This window comes from Lissotriton vulgaris, chromosome 3_1, assembly GCF_964263255.1.
Source record: "Lissotriton vulgaris chromosome 3_1, aLisVul1.2, whole genome shotgun sequence".
In the NCBI taxonomy this organism is placed as follows: domain Eukaryota; kingdom Metazoa; phylum Chordata; class Amphibia; order Caudata; family Salamandridae; genus Lissotriton; species Lissotriton vulgaris.
Window position 1 is genome coordinate 179,145,026 of NC_141689.1, and position 19,627 is coordinate 179,164,652.

Here is a 19,627-nt window from a genome sequence, read left to right on the forward strand (position 1 = left end):
CCAGAGGAAGGACCACCTAACCACCCGGGAGGAGGCCTTGCAATAGTCCACAAAAGCACCCTCCTCCTCCGGCGAAACCTTCCCATCCGCCAAACACCTACATTTCCAGATCAAGACCAGCCCTAAGACCACACTTTGAGGGACACTCATCTACAGACCCCCTGGACGTCCTTCGCCACCGCCATCACCGACTTCATCGCACCCCACACCATCACATCAACAAACTACATACTCATTGGAGACCTCAACGTCCACCTCTACAACCCCAGTGACCCCAACTCCACCATCCTTCGTGACAACCTCGCCAGCTTTGGACTCACCCAACTCATCAACACATCGACACACAGGGCAGGGCACACCCTCGACCTAATCTTCACTTCAGTCAAATAATGCAAGCACCTTGGACCGGCCACCACTGCTTCCACTTCACCGTTGATAAACCCAAAGCACCTAAACCAGCCCCACGCCCACCTCGAAGGAACTCGGGCAAGGTCACCGACGAGCAACTGAACTCCACCCTCTCCAGAGACAACCACACCCAGGCATCCGACGCAAACACCACAGCCAGAGAACTCCACACGTGGATCTCCAACTGCCCAGAGGAACTCACCCCGCTACGCAGCCCCGGCAAGCCGTGCCCCAGAAAAGCCGCCTGGTTCACCACCGACCTTCAAGAAGCCAGGAGCACATGCAGACGCCTGGTAAAGAACAGGAGGAATATCACGACAACCGACGCGCGCTAATACAATCACGGTGATTGTCAGATTTTAAGTTTTGTTTTTAGCTGCCTACCTTCATAGACTTGTATTTTTACTCCCCGGTCCACTGCGGGTGTAGCTTGTTTGTAGTGGAGGGAGGCTTGAATCTCAAATTGAATTTAGTACATTTTCACTCATTTCCGGTGCGAGGAGGTTGGCAGTCCATTGCCCCAGCCCCCTCTACTTAAACCGGATGCTACAAGCGACTTGGCTCTTTTCCAACTAGCACTCTCCCCACCCCATTGGGTGCCAGTAGCTGCGGCTCATATGTCCTCTAGGTCCAGAGCAAGACCCCAGACCCTCAGCCTGCTCTTCACAAGCATCTCCGCTGTGCCGTGCTCTGCCTCTGACACCCCACCAGGCAGTGTTCGAGACTCACTTGTACCCGGTGCAATGCTCCGCCCTCGCTGGGATTGCCATTTTCGTCCATTGTCTGTACCATTATTGTCTTTTTACATTCCTTCTGTTGTTTTCTACTGTGCCATAATGTTTTTGTTTTCTTTTCTTTGTGATTCACTTTCTGCTGTTCTTCTCTCCTGCATTGTGCCCCCGCATATTCCATTCCTGTTTGTGTACCGCGTTTTTATTTTTCCCATTTTTGCTCCCTTGGCCTTTGCCCCCCATCAAATACAACTCAGAAGGTTGAAGGAAATTGGATTAAGAGACTCTGCTTTTTAGTGGATGTCAAGCTTTTTATCTGGCCGATCTCAGACGGCCAACCTAGGCCCATATTGTTCGGCACCCATGGAATTGGCCAAGGGAGTACCACAGGGCTCATGCCTGAGTCCTACTTAATTCAACATTTAAGTAGCTCCCTTGGCCAATGTTCTAAGAACATACAGGTTTATTCCAATATCATACACCGACAATACACAACTACTCTTCCCTTTCGATGAATTCACTCCCACTGTACAAAAGACTTTCTCTTCTGGAAGCAAGGTTAGGGCTCTTTCATAACTTGGCCCGCGATATTCGAATCAACTTCGTCTACACTTAAGAGTATGTTCCAATCATCTTCATTTTAGAAAGTTACTTAAAAGTACACTTTTTTTCGCTTCTAATTTTTACAATATCTGCAAATGTAAATGATACACGTCCAAAGCGCAGAGATACTCCCTGGAGTCTATTCTGGCGCTATATAAAGCCTAAAATAAATAAATAAATCGATATCTGCTCCACCTACAAGGATGCTATGACGGACTACCACAACCAAATTAGAACAATCAAAAGGAACTTCCTCCACAACAGAATCCTCACCAACTCCAAGGAACTCTTCAACGTCATCCATGAATTCACCAACCCACGCAGCAAAGCCACAAACATCACCCCGTCCCAAGACCTCTGCAACAAGCTTTGAGCCTACTTACACCTCAAGATCAGAACACTCTATGACATCTTCACTGACCATCCCACAAGACACCTCAACCAGTCCCCCGCCTCCCCAAGACACCAGCCAGCCCAACACCTCCAACTGAACACCAAGCACGGCCATGGACACCACGGCAGCTATGAAAGGCATCCACTCAGGGGCCCCCACCGACCCCTGCCCCCTGCACATCTACCACAGAGCCGCCGATACCATCGCGCCCCAACTGCAACACACCATCAACACCACCTTCAAAACAGGCACCTTCCCAAGACAACTGGAAGCGCGCCGAAGTCAGGCCCCTACTCAAGAAGCTTACGGCTGTCCCCACTGACCTCAAAAACTACCGGCCCATCTCACTTCTCCCCTTCGCAGCCAAAGTGGCAGAGAAAACAGTCAACAGGGAGCTGACACGATTCATCGAAGAGCACGCCATCCTTGACCTTCTCAATCCGGTTTCCGAGCCAACCACAGCACCGAGAACGCCCTACTCGCCGCCACAGACAACATGGAATGGAATGGAATGGAATGATATTTTTAAAGCGCATGGCTTCCCAAGAGCGTCCCAGCGCTGACAGAAAATCCAAGTGGTCAGGTCAGGCGGAAGCAAGAAGAAGGTCAAGGGAACAGCCACGTCTTTAAGGATTTGCGGAAGGACAGAAGGTTAGGTTGGGCACGGAGGTCCAGTGGGAGAACATTCCACATCTTGGACGCCTGGTAGGAAAACCGCCGGCCTCCGGATCGTGTTTTCTTGATCCTAGGTATTTGAGTGAGGTGGAAATTAGAGGATCGGAGGGTTCTGTTTGTGATATAAGGCGTCACGAGATCTTTAAGGACAGGCGGGGCGTTTCCGTGGAGGATTCTGTGAGTTAAGCACATGGCCTTAAACTGCACCCTTTGCTCCACCGGAAGCCAATGGAGTGCTCCGATCGCTGGTTTGGCAGAGCAACGATTTTTTGTGCCCGTGAGAATCCGGGCAGCCGCATTTTGCACCACCTGCAGCCTGGCTATAACTTTTTTGGTGAACCGAGGTAAAGGGCATTGCCATAATCCAGTCTCGACAGGATAAGACCCTGTAGGAGTAATTTTTTTGACTGGAAAGGAAGCAGGGGGAGGATCTTGCGGGTGGTGCGTAATAGACCAAAGCATGTTCCCGCTGTACCCTCCTGAACCAGGGCCACTCGGCAGCCCTCATCCTCCTCGACATGTTTGCAGCCTTCAACACCGTCTCTCATTGCACACTAATCACCAGACTACACGAAGCCGGTATACTAGAAACTGCCCTAGACTGGATCCGCTCGTTCCTCACCGGAAGAAGCCAAAGGATCAGACTACCGCCCTTCCTCTCCGCCCCCACGGATATCACCTGCGGAGTCCCCTAGTGGAAATCTCTGAGCCCGACCCTCTTCAACATCTACATGGCCCCCCTCGCAGACCTCATCCAACAACACGGCCTCAACATCGTATCCTACACAGCCGACACCCAACTCATCCTTTCCCTCACCAAAGACTCCACCACCACAAAACTCAACTTCCAGGGAGAATTGCAAGAAGTGGCAGTCTGGATGACGAACAGGTATCCAAAGCTCAACACCGAAAAGACAAGTCAATGGCGTCACCTCCAGCTGCTTTAACACCCACTGCATCCTCCGAAAGACCTTCAAATGGATCCCCCCGAATCAAGAAAAACAGTCACCCATGCACTCATCACCAGCAGACTCGACTATGGCAACACACTCTACACCGGCATCAACAAATCCCTACTCCGCAAACTGCAAACAATACATAACACCGCGGCCAGACTCCTCCTCGGAATACCCCAGCACGAACACATCAGCCAACACCTGCGGCCACTCCACTGGCTCCCCGTGCAAAAGCAAGTCACCTTCAAAATACTCACTCACGCCTACAAATGCCTGCACAACAACGGACCCAAATACCTCAACCACAGAATAAACTTCCACGCACCCAAAAGAAACCTGGGATCATTCAACCTCGCACTGGCGGAAACCCAGCACATCCACAGTGCCAGAGCAGACGGAAGATCATTCTCCCACAACGCAGCCAAGACCTGGAACGAGCTACCGGCAGACATAAGACGTCCCCTCTCCCTGAACACCTTCAGGAAGATCCCCAAGACCTAGCTCTCGGGCTGAACGGAGCAGGATACCCCCCTCCTCTCCTCTCCCCCCAGTGCCTTGAGACCCTCACGGGTGAGTATCGCACTTACAATTCCCTGATTGACTGATTAATTGAGCGCTGGGAAGCAATGTTGCTGGGTCAGCTATGCGCTTTACACGCGCCTTAACATAACAGTACATAAAAAGGCCAAGCAGCATAGCCCAGTTTTAAAAAATGTATAAACAATAACAATCTATAACAAAAAATACTCAAGCACACACTTTCAGAATGCAGATATCAGGCAATAAGGATGACAGATGGTCAGAGGGCAGAAATACATTTGTTTTACTGCCCATCAGAACTAATGCCACAGTGACCCAATCATTTAGCAGTTATTAGATCTGGTTAGATACATATTTTCTCTACCCCTGCTCCGGCTGTGCCATTTTCAAGGTGCCCTTATCGTGCCTGCTCGAAAGCTGATGAATATCGCTGCAATGCTGAATGGTTGGCATATGGTGCCAATGTGATTGTGCCAGCTGCCCGCGGCGATGCCATGATTAAGCCCATTAGGCTGCTGGTGCAGACATACGTATAAATCACTCTGTCAACTGTTCCGCAACAAGTGCTGCTACCTCACGGGACAGGAACCAGGCTAATGTGATGACTGTTCCCTGCAAATCCAATCAGCCTCCTTCCCAGTATTCAATCATCCATTCGCATAAAGCTGCAAAAATAAAAATCCATTTTACTTCTTTGATTAGCTTTGAGTGAAATAGCAGTGAAGGTGACATTTCACTTAACACTATCTAAATTGTTACATTAAATTATAATAAAAAAAACTACTAATATTAAGTGATATATTATTGTGAACAGCTATAAAATTAAGAATTTCCAAGAGCCACCGCAGTAGTTCAAGGGATATTCTTTTAAATATATCTGATATTAGCCACACTAGTGACTCTTCAAGGTCATCTATGAATAAGCATGATTTGTATAATCAATAATAAAATATTCTGAGACTGTCTTAAATACTGGTGAGTGACAGTATTATGAAGCAGGGTTCTTTCATAGATTCACAGGCCTGAATCAAGTTGAATCAAAGATGTAAAGGAGACGTAATTGAAGACCACCTGACAGCGAACCCATCTGTCCGGGTCATACACGAGCTGGCGAGGGTGATGCAAGGATGTCAACTACGCTGGTGACCACCATCTACCAGAGCTTTAAATGTGCTTGGTTTAGCATCTTAGCTTGGAAAGAGTAGCAAAGGAACACTGGTAGAAATGCTCTAACTCTAGCCATCTTAACAACATTTAAAGAAACGGGGGTCACAAAATCCTTGCATCCGCCAAATGGCTCTTTATAGTTCCACCTCTGCCTCAGTGTCTATACCCTGGACTTATAAGAAAGTCAACGACTTGCATGAGCGGATGCCTGGTGCTTTGATGAGCAGAGTTTATGTTCTAGCCACAGCTTACCTTTCTGCATGCCCTACAGTCCTAGGCCTATAGGATCTCCGTGCTGTACACCTGCTGCTAAGTCAAGTGATTTAAAATATTTGCTACTATAGTACCAGGCATTAGGAACCTCTTCACATGTCTTTTTATTAATCTGGTGCATAGAATGTACAGAGATAAGGAACTTCCTATATTCCCTTTGATTAATGTCAATGAATGAATGAATGAATGGAGAGACTTCTAAAGCGTGCGGCTACTCCGAGGAGTGTTGCGGCGCGGAGCGGAATTTAAGAGAGCATGTATTCTGCCTCTGTTTTAATTGGATCTTAGCTGGATTCTGTCCATAAAAGCCTTACAGAAACTATTCTCTAGGCTCGTACGGCCCGGTTAGGCCAGGTTGGACTGTATTAGCCCTCAGCAGCCTCCAGAGTCAAGCCAGCTCTTCTTCATAGCTAGAATGCACCCAAGGCTCCACTGGCTGCAAGCACGTGTAACAGCTGTGTCCGACACAAACACCAGGTCCCTTCGTTCGACTGGTCGGTGGCCCGTGGTCCGCGCCTCTGTGCTGCCCGCTGCGGAGGGCCGCGGTGCTCAGTGCTGGGGTTGCTCGTCAGCTGCAGCCTGCTTCAGTCTGTAGTGCTCTTCTGGGAGACCCCTCAAGCGCTCAGCTGCCTGCAGAAGAGAGCATAAAGTCAGATGAGACTAACACAAAAATACACTGAGCCCAATATAACTGCACATGTCTGAAGGACTTTCAAGTGTGTCTGCTGAGAGATGCCATTTTCAGTTCACTACTTAGAAACACCAGCTAGGGGGCTTTAAAATGGGTGTGTTGGAGGCACAGAAGCTTTAGGACGAATTTCACATCAGAGAGCAGATTCCCAGCACAGGACATTAAGGACTGGCTCCAGTTAGGAATGTAATGCACTGCTTTGAATTTAACATCCAGAGCCTGTCTGAAGAGTAGTACAGTATGTGAGAGCGTGTAATTACTATCCTGTATCTAGTAATGGTGGCCGCGAGGCACAGAGTTACAGAGCCTTCACAGGCGCGCGCGCGCGCGCACACAAACACACACTGACGTGCGATTACAGCCACAGGCACAGCACTACAAAAAGAAGTGGATAAAGGAACAGAACATGAGGAGGTTAAAAATAAGCAGGCCAGATATTTTATATAGAAATATTTTAGTGAGTGAGAAGCACAGTGGGCTGCAGGCCACAGGTTTCAAACCCTGGCAGTGCCAACTCAGCCTTTTGTTCTTTCAAAGTGACTAAAACAGGGTATCCTTAAGTGTGGAAATCATAACCCAATTGAAGTCTGGGGAAGTTTCGTAAAGTTGTAAAAAATACATCAGTTTTAGATAATACAAGTTTTGTGTTATAATTCATAAAAAGAAAAAGTGAAGATGCTTTGCCATCAAAGTAGGTCAGCTGCCGGCACGCGATGCTCACAGCCTTAAGGTGACAGCTGGAAGCTTGCGGAGTATTCCATTACACAGTAAGGTAAGGGGTGGAAGGGAAAAGATTCATAGGATGCCAATACATTAAAATGTGGTCCAGTCCAACATAGCATGAAAAATGAATTACAACACATCTTTCCCCTTATAGGGACAAAAAGGAGGAAACGTGACCTGTCTTATATAAATATAAACATCTACAATAAGACAACCTAATGTTAGGAAAAAACGAACAAATAGTAAAGTATAAAAAGGACCAGGAAGGGAAGAGAAGGGTACATAGGATAACTGGATGAAAATACAGAGAGTGTATGGGACAAATAAGGGCACGGTATAAAACAGATGAATCCAAGATAACATCTTTGTGCCAATGGGGGGAGAGGGAGGAGAGTGGGGGGTAAACACCCCTGAGGGACTCTTTTCTGGAAGGAACAGGAGTGTGAATTCTATTTGGCAGATCTCCGCTTATACCTTGGTACACAAGATTATGTTTGAATATTCTGTCAACACTCCATGTTTGTCCATTACTCAATTTGACTACATTGAGATCCAGCTGAAGAATCCTGGACATGAGAACATGCTCCTTCCCTCTTTACGGGTCCTAGGAGACTTAATTTTTACCCAATCTCTTACGGAGCCCATGGGTTCTTTTACACTGTTCAACCAATCCTAACATTATTTGTACCTCTCTTGGTGGAAATGGATTCTTTTCTGGATCTTCTTCTTATCTATATCAACTGAACATTCTTTTCTGATCCAGAATGGTGTGATGGATGTTTTGGGATGCATTCCCTTTAGTGTCAAAAAAGGGGAAAGGCCTGTGACACTATTAGAGATTGTGCGGTACGCCCACACAGTTTCTTGTAGAGCTTCTTTTGCAGGTGTTTTAATCACTTCCGGTCTTTGCAGACTTTCTTTAACCATCCTATTCATTCTTTCTACTAACCCATTGGCACATGGGCAATACAACGCCGTTTTGAGGAGGCAAATGGATGATTTCCTTAGGAAGTCTTGTATGGGTTCTGAAGTGAATTGTAGCTTATTGTAGGTGATAAGTATTTCTAATGCACCTTCCTCTAAGACAACATCGTTATCAGGACAGTAGTTCTACTGTGCACACATCTTGTCAAACACCCAGCAAGTGCGGTAGCCGACCAGAACAATGGCATCATTTTGACTGACAGACTTATATCGGATAGGCCAAATGATATCCCATGCTAACTGGACCCAAGGCTTATCAGGGATTTCAATAGGAGATGACTGGGCCTGAGTGAGTACATTGTGCCTGTGCTGAAAGTGAAAAGTACTATTTCTCACTATGTTGTCTAGGAATCTATCAACACAAGGTCACCAGTACTCAAATCAGGCTTTGCTTTTAGTTAAGCTGTGACTTTGATGTCCTAGGTGCGCTAACTGTACAATTTTTCCTCTCATATCGGTGGGAACAATCTTACATCCTCTATAAATTGACTCCTTTACTATAATGAGGTCATGTCTCACCTCCCAAAATGTCTGCAGCGAACTTGGTAGCTCATGACAAGAGTCTGACAAACCTTTTAAAATATAAGGCTTCAACTATTGCATTTCTTTATCATTTTCCATGGATTTTTCACATTCCTCCTTGTTCACCCCTGCTATACTGACTGCTAACTCAAAATCATTCAAAATACCTTCTTCAGCACTCATGCCTTTGTTGAAAGGCATCCTTGATAAGCAGTCAGCAACAATGTTCTTGTTGCCTGGCACATACTGGCATGGTAAAAATGATCCTTTCCAATCTAAGAAGCCACGAGGATATTCTGGGGGTAGTAAGTTCAGAGGCCATGGTGGTGAAAGCAAAAATGAGGGGGTTATGGTCCATACACATCACAAACAGTATTCCCCAAAGAAAAAAATTAAAGCGCTTTACTGCCTAAGAACACCCTAAAGCTTCATGCTTTACTACAGAATAGAGCTGTTCAGGAACCTTAAGCAAGCGTGAGGCGAGCCCAACAACATGTTCACTCTTATCACCTAATTGGCTCAGAGTAGCATCTCGACCAGCACTGCTTACATCAGTGGAGAGAAATGTAAGTTTTTTGGGATCACATTTGCCAAGGGATGGGGCATTACTGACGGAGGTTTTATCACTTCAAAGGCTTCCTGAAACCTAGGTACCAATGCAAAGTGTGTGTTTTTCTTTAAGAGAGAGCGTAATGGTTCAGTGATGCTGGCATAATCAATCAAGTTTCTTGTAAAGCACGACTACTCACCCGTTAGTGTCTCACAACACTAAGGGTCTGCAGTACAGTGTTAGAGCCAGGTCTTGAGGTCCTTCATGAATTGAGGTAGCATTAGTGATTGCCTTAGATCTCGAGGCAGGGAGTTCCAGGTCTTCGCAGCAAATTAGGAGAAGGATCTTCCTCCAGCCGTGATCTTGTGGATTCTTGGAATGGTGGCCAGGACCAGATGGGTGGTACGAAGATGTGTGGTGGGTGTGCAGAAGGAGAGACTGTGGTTGAGGTATACCGGTCTGGCATTGTGGATGGCTTTGCAGGCATGCATGAGGAGCTTGAAGATGATTCTCTAGTTAAACGGGAGCCAGTGAAGCGCTCTCTCTGGTGACTAGTGATGTGGCTGCAGTGGGGGATGACAAAGCATAGAAAGCCCTTCGGGAGGTAAGGACTATCCCTGGGCACTCTTGGTGCACAACAGTGTGTGAATAGGTAAAAGTTCGAGTATACTTCAAGAGTTAACAATGAGTCGTTTATTAGTATATTCCACTTTGGTGATCAAAACAGTCTCATCTTAGCATATTAATTCATATGTTAATAGCGTTGCATTTTGATGTAGATAATGGGATTTCAATCGAATATATATTTCAATTCATGATTCCATGACAGGTTATAGCCCCGATGCATTTCGTGCTAAACATCACTTCTTCAGGGGGAATGTGTCTAAAGAAAAATAGATAACAAGAGCCGATGTAGAAAGCTGATGACTAGGAGCGATATAAAGATCAAGGATATAAGTGAAGGAGATGATCAGGGTGAAAGGTTGGAAGGTGTCCGTGATTTTCTGAAAGTAAATGCGAGTGAACTAAGAACAGATGTGTACTCGTGACTACGGGAAAAAACGTTAAGAATCAAAGCAACAGTAAATTGTAAGACGTGATAAAAAACATCCAAAGGTCCCCAAGATTGAAAGCAATTGACCCGAGGGCGGTGGAAGAAATGGATTGTGAGGGTCAACGGGGTAGAAAACTGCGGTGAATTAGCCTTTAAAGTGCGTATAGGAAAGGAAAGTGCAATTTAATGTGCATGCAATAAGAATGGAGCCATAAGCGAAACTGGTGCTGCTTACCGGTCATAGAGGTGAATGAGTCGCGGTATAGCAGGTAATGGGTCCGGTCCGGGGACGCTGGATGCCTTCGGGCGAAATGCCGGGAAGCGCGATCAATCTGCATTTTGAACGGACAGATTCTTCGCGCCGTTTTCTTCCCCTTACTTTAGCCGATAAACGTTTGGGTGTATAGAACTCTCATTACTCACGGCCCTGATGCATGTCTTGTTGCTGTGTCTACGCTCTTGAGACCATCCTCAGCGCTGTGGAGGGTCTGCCTTGGTCAGCGGCGAAGCGGTCCAGGTGATCCGGGAAGCCACGTAGTCTCAGCCGGATCACTGCACCAATTCCGACGCAGGGCCTGCTGTGCGGCTGCAAGAACTAACGCATCGTGGGACCGCGGTTGGAGAGAACAGCGCAATGTCATCGCTGCCGCGTCAAGAACTAACGCATCCCTGATCCTCATGCATTGCATCTGGGTGCCATGCCAGCAAGAACACCGGGGTCGCAGCAAGAAACCAACACATCACCTCCCTGCCCAGTAAGAAACCGACGCATCACCTCCCTCTCAGTAATGAATCGACGCATCACCACCCCTGCGTGGCAGTACGGCACTGATGCATCACCTCCCCTGAAGTAAGGAAGCGATGCATCACCTTCCCTGGGCGTAAGAAACCAACGCATCACCTTCCCTGCAACAGTTTTTGTTTGTGTGCGTGACGCATCTAGGGTACTTTGTGTGAAAAGTGTCACAGTTACAATTTGCTTTGAACATAACTATTTTTACCTTTTAAATGTCACATTTCAATTACTGTAGTGTGGATTTTTATCATTTTGATCTTCTTTGGTTTAGATAAAGATTACATATTTTATTTTTCTAAACTGGTGTGGTGTCCATTTGTAGCATTTTCACTGTTTTACTGTATGTGTTCACAAATGCTTTACACACTGCCTCTGAGATAAGTCTGTCTGCTCGTGCCAAGCTACAAAGGGGGGAGAGCAGGGGTTATTTTAGGAGTGTATCCCCTTACCATGACTAGGAAGAAGGGTTCCTACTTGGACATAGGTGCAAATGATTACCAACTAGAGACCCCCATTTCTAGCAGTATCTCACTTACATGGCAGTTCCTTCTTTTGTCAGACACTTCCTGGGTCAAATCCTGGTGGTGGTTCTCCTTACACGAGCCTGGTTCCTGGATTCAAAGGTTATTCCAGCCCTTTCATAGCAGCATTGTGGTGCTTTCTTTCTCTTTGCTCTAATCTATACTCCATTCTGGCTTCCCTGTTTCGGGTCTTGTGCGTCCTGGGTCTACTAGTCTTCACCCTTCCAAGTCCCAGTTCAGATTTCCTTTTCGGTGGTTCCCAGATACCTTGCAACTTGTTTATTCCTTGCATCTGGCTCTCTCCCTGCACCTGTGCTTGTACCTGGACACTCCAGCTATTTCAGCCTTGTGGGCCAATAGTTTAGCAGCGTGCAGCTGACTTAGTTGTTGAGTCTCTTCGCACTGTTTCATCCCCGCTACTGTGTTGCCATGCTGGCATTTTCATTCAGTTTCTATCTCTTGTTATCCAGCCATTCAGTTTCGGTGATAGACTTTGTTCCTAGCTTTGTCTGAATTCTTCCTGCTCTTTCCTGTTACACTGAAACCCCTTGCCTTTTGTTTTATGTATTCCAGTCCTGCACCTGACTTTGATTCCAGTCCTGTGTTAACCGAAGTCAAATTCCTTAGCTCCCTCTATATTCTTGTGTGCTTATATTTTAATCTTGATTGTCATTGCTACCAACAGCACCACTTAGATTTTGAGGCGTAAGTCTCAGGCACAGAAATCTACCAAGTGCTCTTTATCTACAGGAGCTGCTGGGTGTCCCTCCCCAAACTCTGAGATTAATCTGCTCTTTGTCTTCTTGTAAGATCTTTTCACCTCAGAGATCACAATTCAAGGAGCATACAAACTATAATTTATAATCGTTTCTCTATCATTTCCTTTGTATTTCTTTGTTGTAGTACTCGTGTTAGCAAATAGTCTCCTTTTGCAAACTTTGTTTGCTGATCACAACTTGCTTCAGTCCTCAGTTTCTCTCCTTCCCACCTTTCCAGCTTTTTGGCATTTAATTGTCTGAGTTTACATCTTCTCTGGAAATCCCTCTCCCTTCAGCGAACACACAACTGCAGTTGTGTCCCAACTCTTCCAGCTAGCCCCTGACATGGAGCCACATGTTGCAAGTGCAAAGCTATTGTTGGTGCTTCTCTGGACCAGCCTGAAGTCTAGAAGCATAATTCATACGGTGAGGATTCTGCGGGAAGATGCTTCTATCAGACGCAAAATAGTTATTGCATGGTGTACCCTAAGCATCCACCCTTCATCCACTGTCCCCCCGCATCATTTCTGTCCCTAGGATTATTTCATTTTTGCTCAGCACGGTTTCCAAATAAATTTATGAAGGATACAGGCCACCAACAAAGTTTACAAAAGGAGACTATTTGCTCCCACCCGCCAACTACGATCGACCAACCACGCCATCGCCGCCGTCCCACGCATCCGAAGAACCACCATGGGAGGAAGATCCTTCTCCTACCTGGCAGCCAAGACCTGGAGTTCCCTCCCCATCCACCTCCGCCTCACCCAAGACCACCTCTCCTTCAGGAGGCAACTGAAGACCTGGCTGTTCGAGCAGTAGCGGACCCCCCGCCCGCAGCGCCTTGAGACCCTCCGGGTGTGTAGCGCGCTATACAAATTTCTTGATTGATTGATTGATTGATTGACCAATCAAAATTAAATAATGAAAGAGCTGTGCACAAAGGAAGGCTTTTATGAGTCAATAAGGTTGTCCTATAATGGACAATAGGCTGCCCTGTAAAGGTCTCACCTGCTCTGGGGTCAAGTCTCGCTGGGCTTGCGCCAGCATCTCATAGCCCACCATGAACTTGCGAACAGTAGCCGAGCGCAGGAGGGGTGGGTAGTAATGTGCATGAAGCTGCCAGTGAGTACAATCCTCCTTGAGGTGGGGTCCGGTGGGCGCTCCTAACATTGAAAGAAAGCACATGGTGCTATGTCACAACCAGAATTCACAATAGAATGGAAGAGTTGATACATAACATGGTTAACTTTGCCAAAAAAAGATATAGCAAAAAATAAAGCAAAAGTAAGAAATTAACATCCAAACCAGACTAATTTATCTCGATATTTCACTTAATTTCTCAATTTGACACTTAGTTTCTGCATTATCATATTAGCAATTTTAATTGTCCTGTATTTCTGACAGATTTGCATCAGAAGTGATGTGTTTTCAATACCACTACAAATTGAACCATCAATAAATGGTGTATAGTAAATGGATTTGTCAGACATAGGATTATGCACTGACAGGCTTATGGGCATGGTTTGATATGTAAATCACATCGCCCTTCTATATAAATGCAAATCAGGCCAAGGACTGTCAGTGATAAAGTTTCCTAATGCTAGAAGGAGCAAGGTCACGACTCCATTTTGAATGGTGAATACTTAATTTTAGTTATACACCTTATCTTTAGTCCCAAACATCCACCTTAATTCTTGCTATATACTTCTCTTAGCCCCAAACATTTACCTTTTTTAACCTTTATCCTCGTTGTTGTGATGCAAAATAATAACTCCCTTTGTCCCGCTCTCCATTTTTCTGGGTGGGCTTAACCAATTGCAGGCATTTACATTAAAAAATGATGTTGTAGAATTTAAGTTTAAATCGTTTTATTTATAACTAGCAGCCCGTCCCGACGTTGTCCGCGTATGAATTGCTGCCGGCCAGTAGTATATTGTTTTGTAGGATTTCGTTTTGATAACATTTCTTATCTGTGACAGGCCTGTGAAACTCTCCGATTCACAGTGCACTGCTGATGCACTTAAGAGTGCACCGTTAGTAGTGTGTGAACTCGAGTTTCCCTACATTATTTTTCCTTGCAATATTAAATAGCGCGAACTCGACAACATGGCATGAGCACAATTTACATTACAGAAGAACACATTCATTTGTGGTAGGCACGGGGAGACAAAGCGATTTGCCTGGAATCACAGTATGTTGAACTGATGCCGAGATTCGAACGTAGCTCCCCCGCTCTAAAGTTCACAATTCTAGAACTTGTGGCAGGAGGTGTGTCTAAAAGTGTATGTCGGTGCTGGCCACCGATAAGAGAGACCTGTGCATTTTTCAAATGGGTGGTAAAAAAATATGAGTATGTTGCTGGAGATGTGGGCCGCTGTGGCACCAATGTACTTACCGGGGGAGGGTAAACACCCATTATTCCACAACTTTCTTTCCGCATACCATCACTCCACATACTTTCATTAGGAAAGTACCATGACTCCGCAATGCCATTATAACGCATGGCATTAAGTTTTATATGCTTTCACCACGCATACATTTACAATGAAATTCGTTGTAAATGCATGAATGGTAAAAGCATGTTTTTTTTAATGTTTGGTTAAGGTAAGTATGGGTATAGGGGTATATGTTTTTGGGTACTGAGGTATATGTTTCGGGGTGTTTGGGTATTTTAAGGGTTCGGGTATAGTTTGGGGTTTTGGGGTACAGGGGTATTTTTAGGGTTCAGGGCTAGGTTTGGGTTTTGGGGTATTCGGGTATTTTTAGGGTTCAGGGGTAGGTTTGGGTTTTGGGGTACAGGGGTATTTTAAGGGTTCAGGGCTAGCATTGGGTTTTGGGGTACAGGGGTATTTTTAGGGTTCAGGGCTAGGTTTGTGTGTTCGGGTACAGGGGTATTTTAGGGGTAGGTTTGGGTTTTGGGGTACAGGGTTATTTTTAGGGTTCATGGCTAGGTTTGGGTTTTGGGGTACAGGGGTATTTTTAGGGTTCAGGGGTATGGTTGGGGTTTTGGGATACATGGGTATTTTAAGGGTTCAGGGCTAGGTTTGGGTTTTGGGGTACAGGGGTATTTTAGGGTTCAGGGGTAGGTTTGGGGTACAGTGGTATTTTTTAGGGTTCAGGGCTAGGTTTGGGTTTTGGGGTACAGGGGTATTTTTAGGGTTCAGTGGTAGGTTTGGGTTTTGAGGTACAGGGGTATTTATAGGGTTCAGGGCTAGGTTTTGGGGTATGGGGGTATTTTTAGTGTTTAGGGATAGGTTTGGGTTTTGGGGTACAGGGTATATTTATAGGGTTAAGATGGGTTAGTGTTTAAGGGTGTTGGGGTATTTTAAGGAGTAAGGGTGGGTTATGATTATTGGGTGCAGGGGTATTTAAAGGGAGGAGGGTGGGATTAGCACACGATATGAAACATGGCATGAAGGGCGGAACGTACCACACGCCCCCAGCGTTTGTCACGCCCCCCAGCACACGCCCACAGCCCAACGCAGACACGCCCACAAGGGACTGCTTTGCTGGCACGGTACTTTTACCTTTCAAATGTATTTGGCGGGCGTCTGCATAGCCTATGTCCTTCTGCTGCAACTGCCCTTTCCAACGCTGTTTTGGGTGTTGCGATTGGTGATGTGGTTCCTGAGATTACCCGCCTCAAAGGTTTGGGCTCTCTCTTTATTATATTAGTATAGATAATAAGGCAGGTAGACAAAATCAATTCGCAATTCCAAAAGGGCAGTCGAAACCACAAATCGCCTGCCTGTCCAAAGATAAACGTGTTTGATTCTCAAATGTCATAAATATCATGCTCATTAATTTATTTCTCAAGTCACTACAAATGTCATTCGGTTATACCACTTAGGTTACAGGAAAGGTTGAAAAAGTGGGGAGATGCAGGCGAATGGGAACAGAGGGAAGACAAGGGAGAAAGAGGAACAAGGTCAAGGAATACAAAAAAGGAGAACTAGGGCATAAAAAAGGCAAATATATTATTTTCATATATTATATATTTATGTATACATATATTATATATTTATGTATACATATATTATATAAATGTTATATATATATATATATATATATATATATATATATATATATATATATATATATATATATACACACACACACACATACACACACACACACACACAGACACACACATTACCTACAACATGTTTCCATAGGAAAAGCGTTAGACTTCCCTATATCTTTGGTGTCGGTCGACGAATCTTCACAAAACTTTCCAAAAAAAGTGTGCTGGTCATTGTAGTTGTGCATGGGCAGTTTTGGGGCGATCTGTCAAGCAGGGGCTGAGAAAAAATGGGGTGGGGCGGGGTGAGTAAAAAATAGTGTGTTTTCCATGTTAATTCCCATAGGGGCTTTGAGAACGACTACAGCCCAAACCGCTGGATGGAATTACACAGAATTTCGCAGAAAGGAAGCTTTTGGTTCGCAGATCACACTTTCCAATATTTGGTGTAAATCCATTCAGTAGTTTGAGGAATTAAAAGGAAATCCAAATTTCTATTTCTGTTACCTCAAAGCCTTCGCGAATAATGACGAGCTTGTGCAGAAATCTGCAGAGCTATGATTGGCTGCCAACCCTTCAAACAGGAAGTGTTGGCAGCCGAGTCCCCCAAAAAAACACAGAAAAAAGAAAAGGGGCCAAGGTACAAATACCCTAACCCTCTAGTCTTGGTCCTGAAGTCCAAGAAGAACCCTGCCAGGGAAAAAAATATTTGGAAATTTGTGGCAAAAAAAAAAGCACGCTCTCCGCCTCCTCGGGCTGTATTTTAAAAAAGGAGGGGGGTAAGAACCCCCTTCCTAAAGCTTTAAAAAGCCAGAGGGACCACCACCTCTCCGTGCCTAAATAAATCAAAACGGAAGGTGTTCATGTGGAACCCTAGCCCTGGGGACCATCACCTCCCCGGAGCCAACTGCTTTTGAAATAATTGTCAGCATCGCTGTGCCGCCCCACTCCTGCGCCAAATATGGCCTTGGGGACAACAACCTCCATGGGGCCGGTCCGTGCACAACAAAAGAAAGGGGCTGCGCAGCCCCCCTCCTGGAACCATATATGTCCCTGGGAACCGCCAGCCCCTGCTATGTCCTGAGTTGCCCACTCCCTGGACATAGCTGTTTGCTTATACGTGGCGGGAACTGGCAGCTCCCACCAAGCAAAAGCAAAGACTCGGCTGCATGTTTAGTAGCTCTCTGTATGCAAGAGCAATGCAGTCTCACGCAGAAGGCGGGGAGCCAGCTGGAACTGTGAAGATCTTGAGGCTTGGCCTGCATTTCCATAGCACACTAGCTTTCCTGGGTGGGACCAGGGCACCCAAGGACACATGGCCGAGTCCCGGGGGATGGGGTCCCCGGGGTCGAGATCGACCCGGGCAAGAGGGGCTGGGCAGCGCAGCCCCCTCCCCCATTATGTTTTGCAGACCCGTTTAGGCCCTTAAGCTCATTTCACAGAAATTAAAGCTCAATAGGAGGCACTTACAAATATTAACATAGCAGGTGCCGCTGTTGAGGACCACTTCTGTAAAGGACAAATAATCCTTTCTCCTGGGCTTGGTGAAGGCAAAGCAAATGTGTGTTCTCTGCAATTCCATATTGAAAAATCATTTGAAATCCTCCAAGGACATGACGCCATCGTTGATCTAATGGGGTGTAATCTATATGTGACTGTGACAAGTGGGTTCTTTGTGGTCTTGTCCGGATGAGAGCAGAGTCCATGGTTGTGAGACTTGGCATCTTTTGGCATGTTTACCCCGATTTTTTGCTTTCTGCCCTCCTGGTTTTGACTCTGTTTTGCTGGAATAACGTTTCTGTGCGCTTTTCGCACTGCTGATCAGTGGTAAAGTCCAGGTGCTCCTGTGGTAAATTGTGTTATGATTGGATGTGTGACTTACTTGTCAGTCACCAGTAACGGGTACTGCGGGTGCCGGGGCTTATGAGTCCACCGCTGTTCGTGGGCCTGCAGCACGGATTGTGCCACCCACGTACACAGCCCGAAAAAGGTATAAGTGAATGAAGTTCGGTATGCCTGAACTCAGTGTCTAAAGATGCAGCCTTTAGCGAGGGTGCCGTTTTCATTCCGAGTTCATTCAGGCCACTGTTAGAAAGTGGGTATTATTCTGCGTGGTTATCCCGTGTGCCTCTGCTGGAATGTGGATTGCCTGTCTGGTGTTTGGATGACAGATGGCTAGGGAGCAGGGTGGCTCTTGATAGTCTAGGCAGGTCAAGTGCCTGCTCTGCCTCTGACAAAGCTGTCTCCACCTCCTGCCAGAAATTCACGCTAGAGAAGGCCCAACTGGTTCTGGCCGGACAAAGACACCCTCTGCCTGAAAGATCAAAGGATTTTTAGATACAAATGCTGTGTCCCAGACCCCTGAACTTTAGAACTCATCTGGATCAAGAAGACTGCACAGGAGAAGAGTCGGAGAAACTGCTGAAAGGAACGACTGCTTTGCTGCGTGCATTGCTGGGTTGACCTGCAGTGGCTGCTTCTGTCTTGGGCAGCGAAAGGCCTGGACTGGACTTTCTGCAACCAAATTGGTGAGACTATCCAAGGGCTTGAGGTAGAGCTTGCCCCCTGTTCACAAAGTCTCAGCCAAGACTTCAGGTTCTTGGACCCGCAGCACTGGAGATGTTTTGTGCTGCAACCCGAAGGACGCCACCCGACGTCGTCTACGATGACTCTGCCAAAGCAGTGTCCTGAAGGCACCAAAGAGGGCACCACCGCAAAGCCACACTATGACCATGGCCTCACCGACGATGCCTACTGATGCCATCACCGAGCCGCTGCTCGCACCGCAACCTGTGGGCATTGCACTCCGCACCGCCTTGCTTCACGCCAAAACTTTGGCACACAAGAGGGCACCTCCGTAATGCCGCACAGCGACCCTGGTCTCACCGATGACACCTGCTGACGCCATCAGTGAGCCACTGCTCGCACTGCGACCTGTGGGCCTGCACTCTGCACTGCCTTGCTACACAACAACATCGTGGCCTTCCTGACGCCGCCACTTCCTGCCAAATCGATGCAGCTGCCTGCACCGTGGTTCGGGGGCACCGCTCATTAGTTACACAACGCACTGCTCTCATCCCACACCGCAGCCTTGGCCTACTGTCGCCGGCGCCATCGACTCCAGTTCATCAGCCGATGACGGCGCTTTAGCAACGACAACGCTGCTGCTTGCCCAGTGACCTGCTAGCACCGGGATGAGCACCGCCTCCATCTCACACCGCGACCCGACGACGCCATCTGACGCCACCACCAAGCCGCTG

The 19,627-nt window shown here is 46.6% G+C and overlaps 1 protein-coding gene across 2 annotated transcripts in view; it reads right to left on the reverse strand.

The window, feature by feature from the left end:
• Nucleotides 1–5,830: 5,830 nt before the first annotated feature.
• GALT (galactose-1-phosphate uridylyltransferase) overlaps nucleotides 5,831–19,627 on the reverse strand; it is a 138,558-nt gene continuing 124,761 nt past the window's right edge. For both annotated transcript variants that reach the window (XM_086960268.1, XM_086960269.1), the window contains exons 10-11: nucleotides 13,355–13,509; nucleotides 5,831–6,377 (exon numbers count right to left, since the gene is read on the reverse strand). In XM_086960268.1, the coding sequence (XP_086816394.1) occupies nucleotides 6,297–6,377; nucleotides 13,355–13,509 (236 nt within the window). In that variant the 3' untranslated portion in view covers nucleotides 5,831–6,296. The remainder of the gene's footprint in view (nucleotides 6,378–13,354; nucleotides 13,510–19,627) is intronic.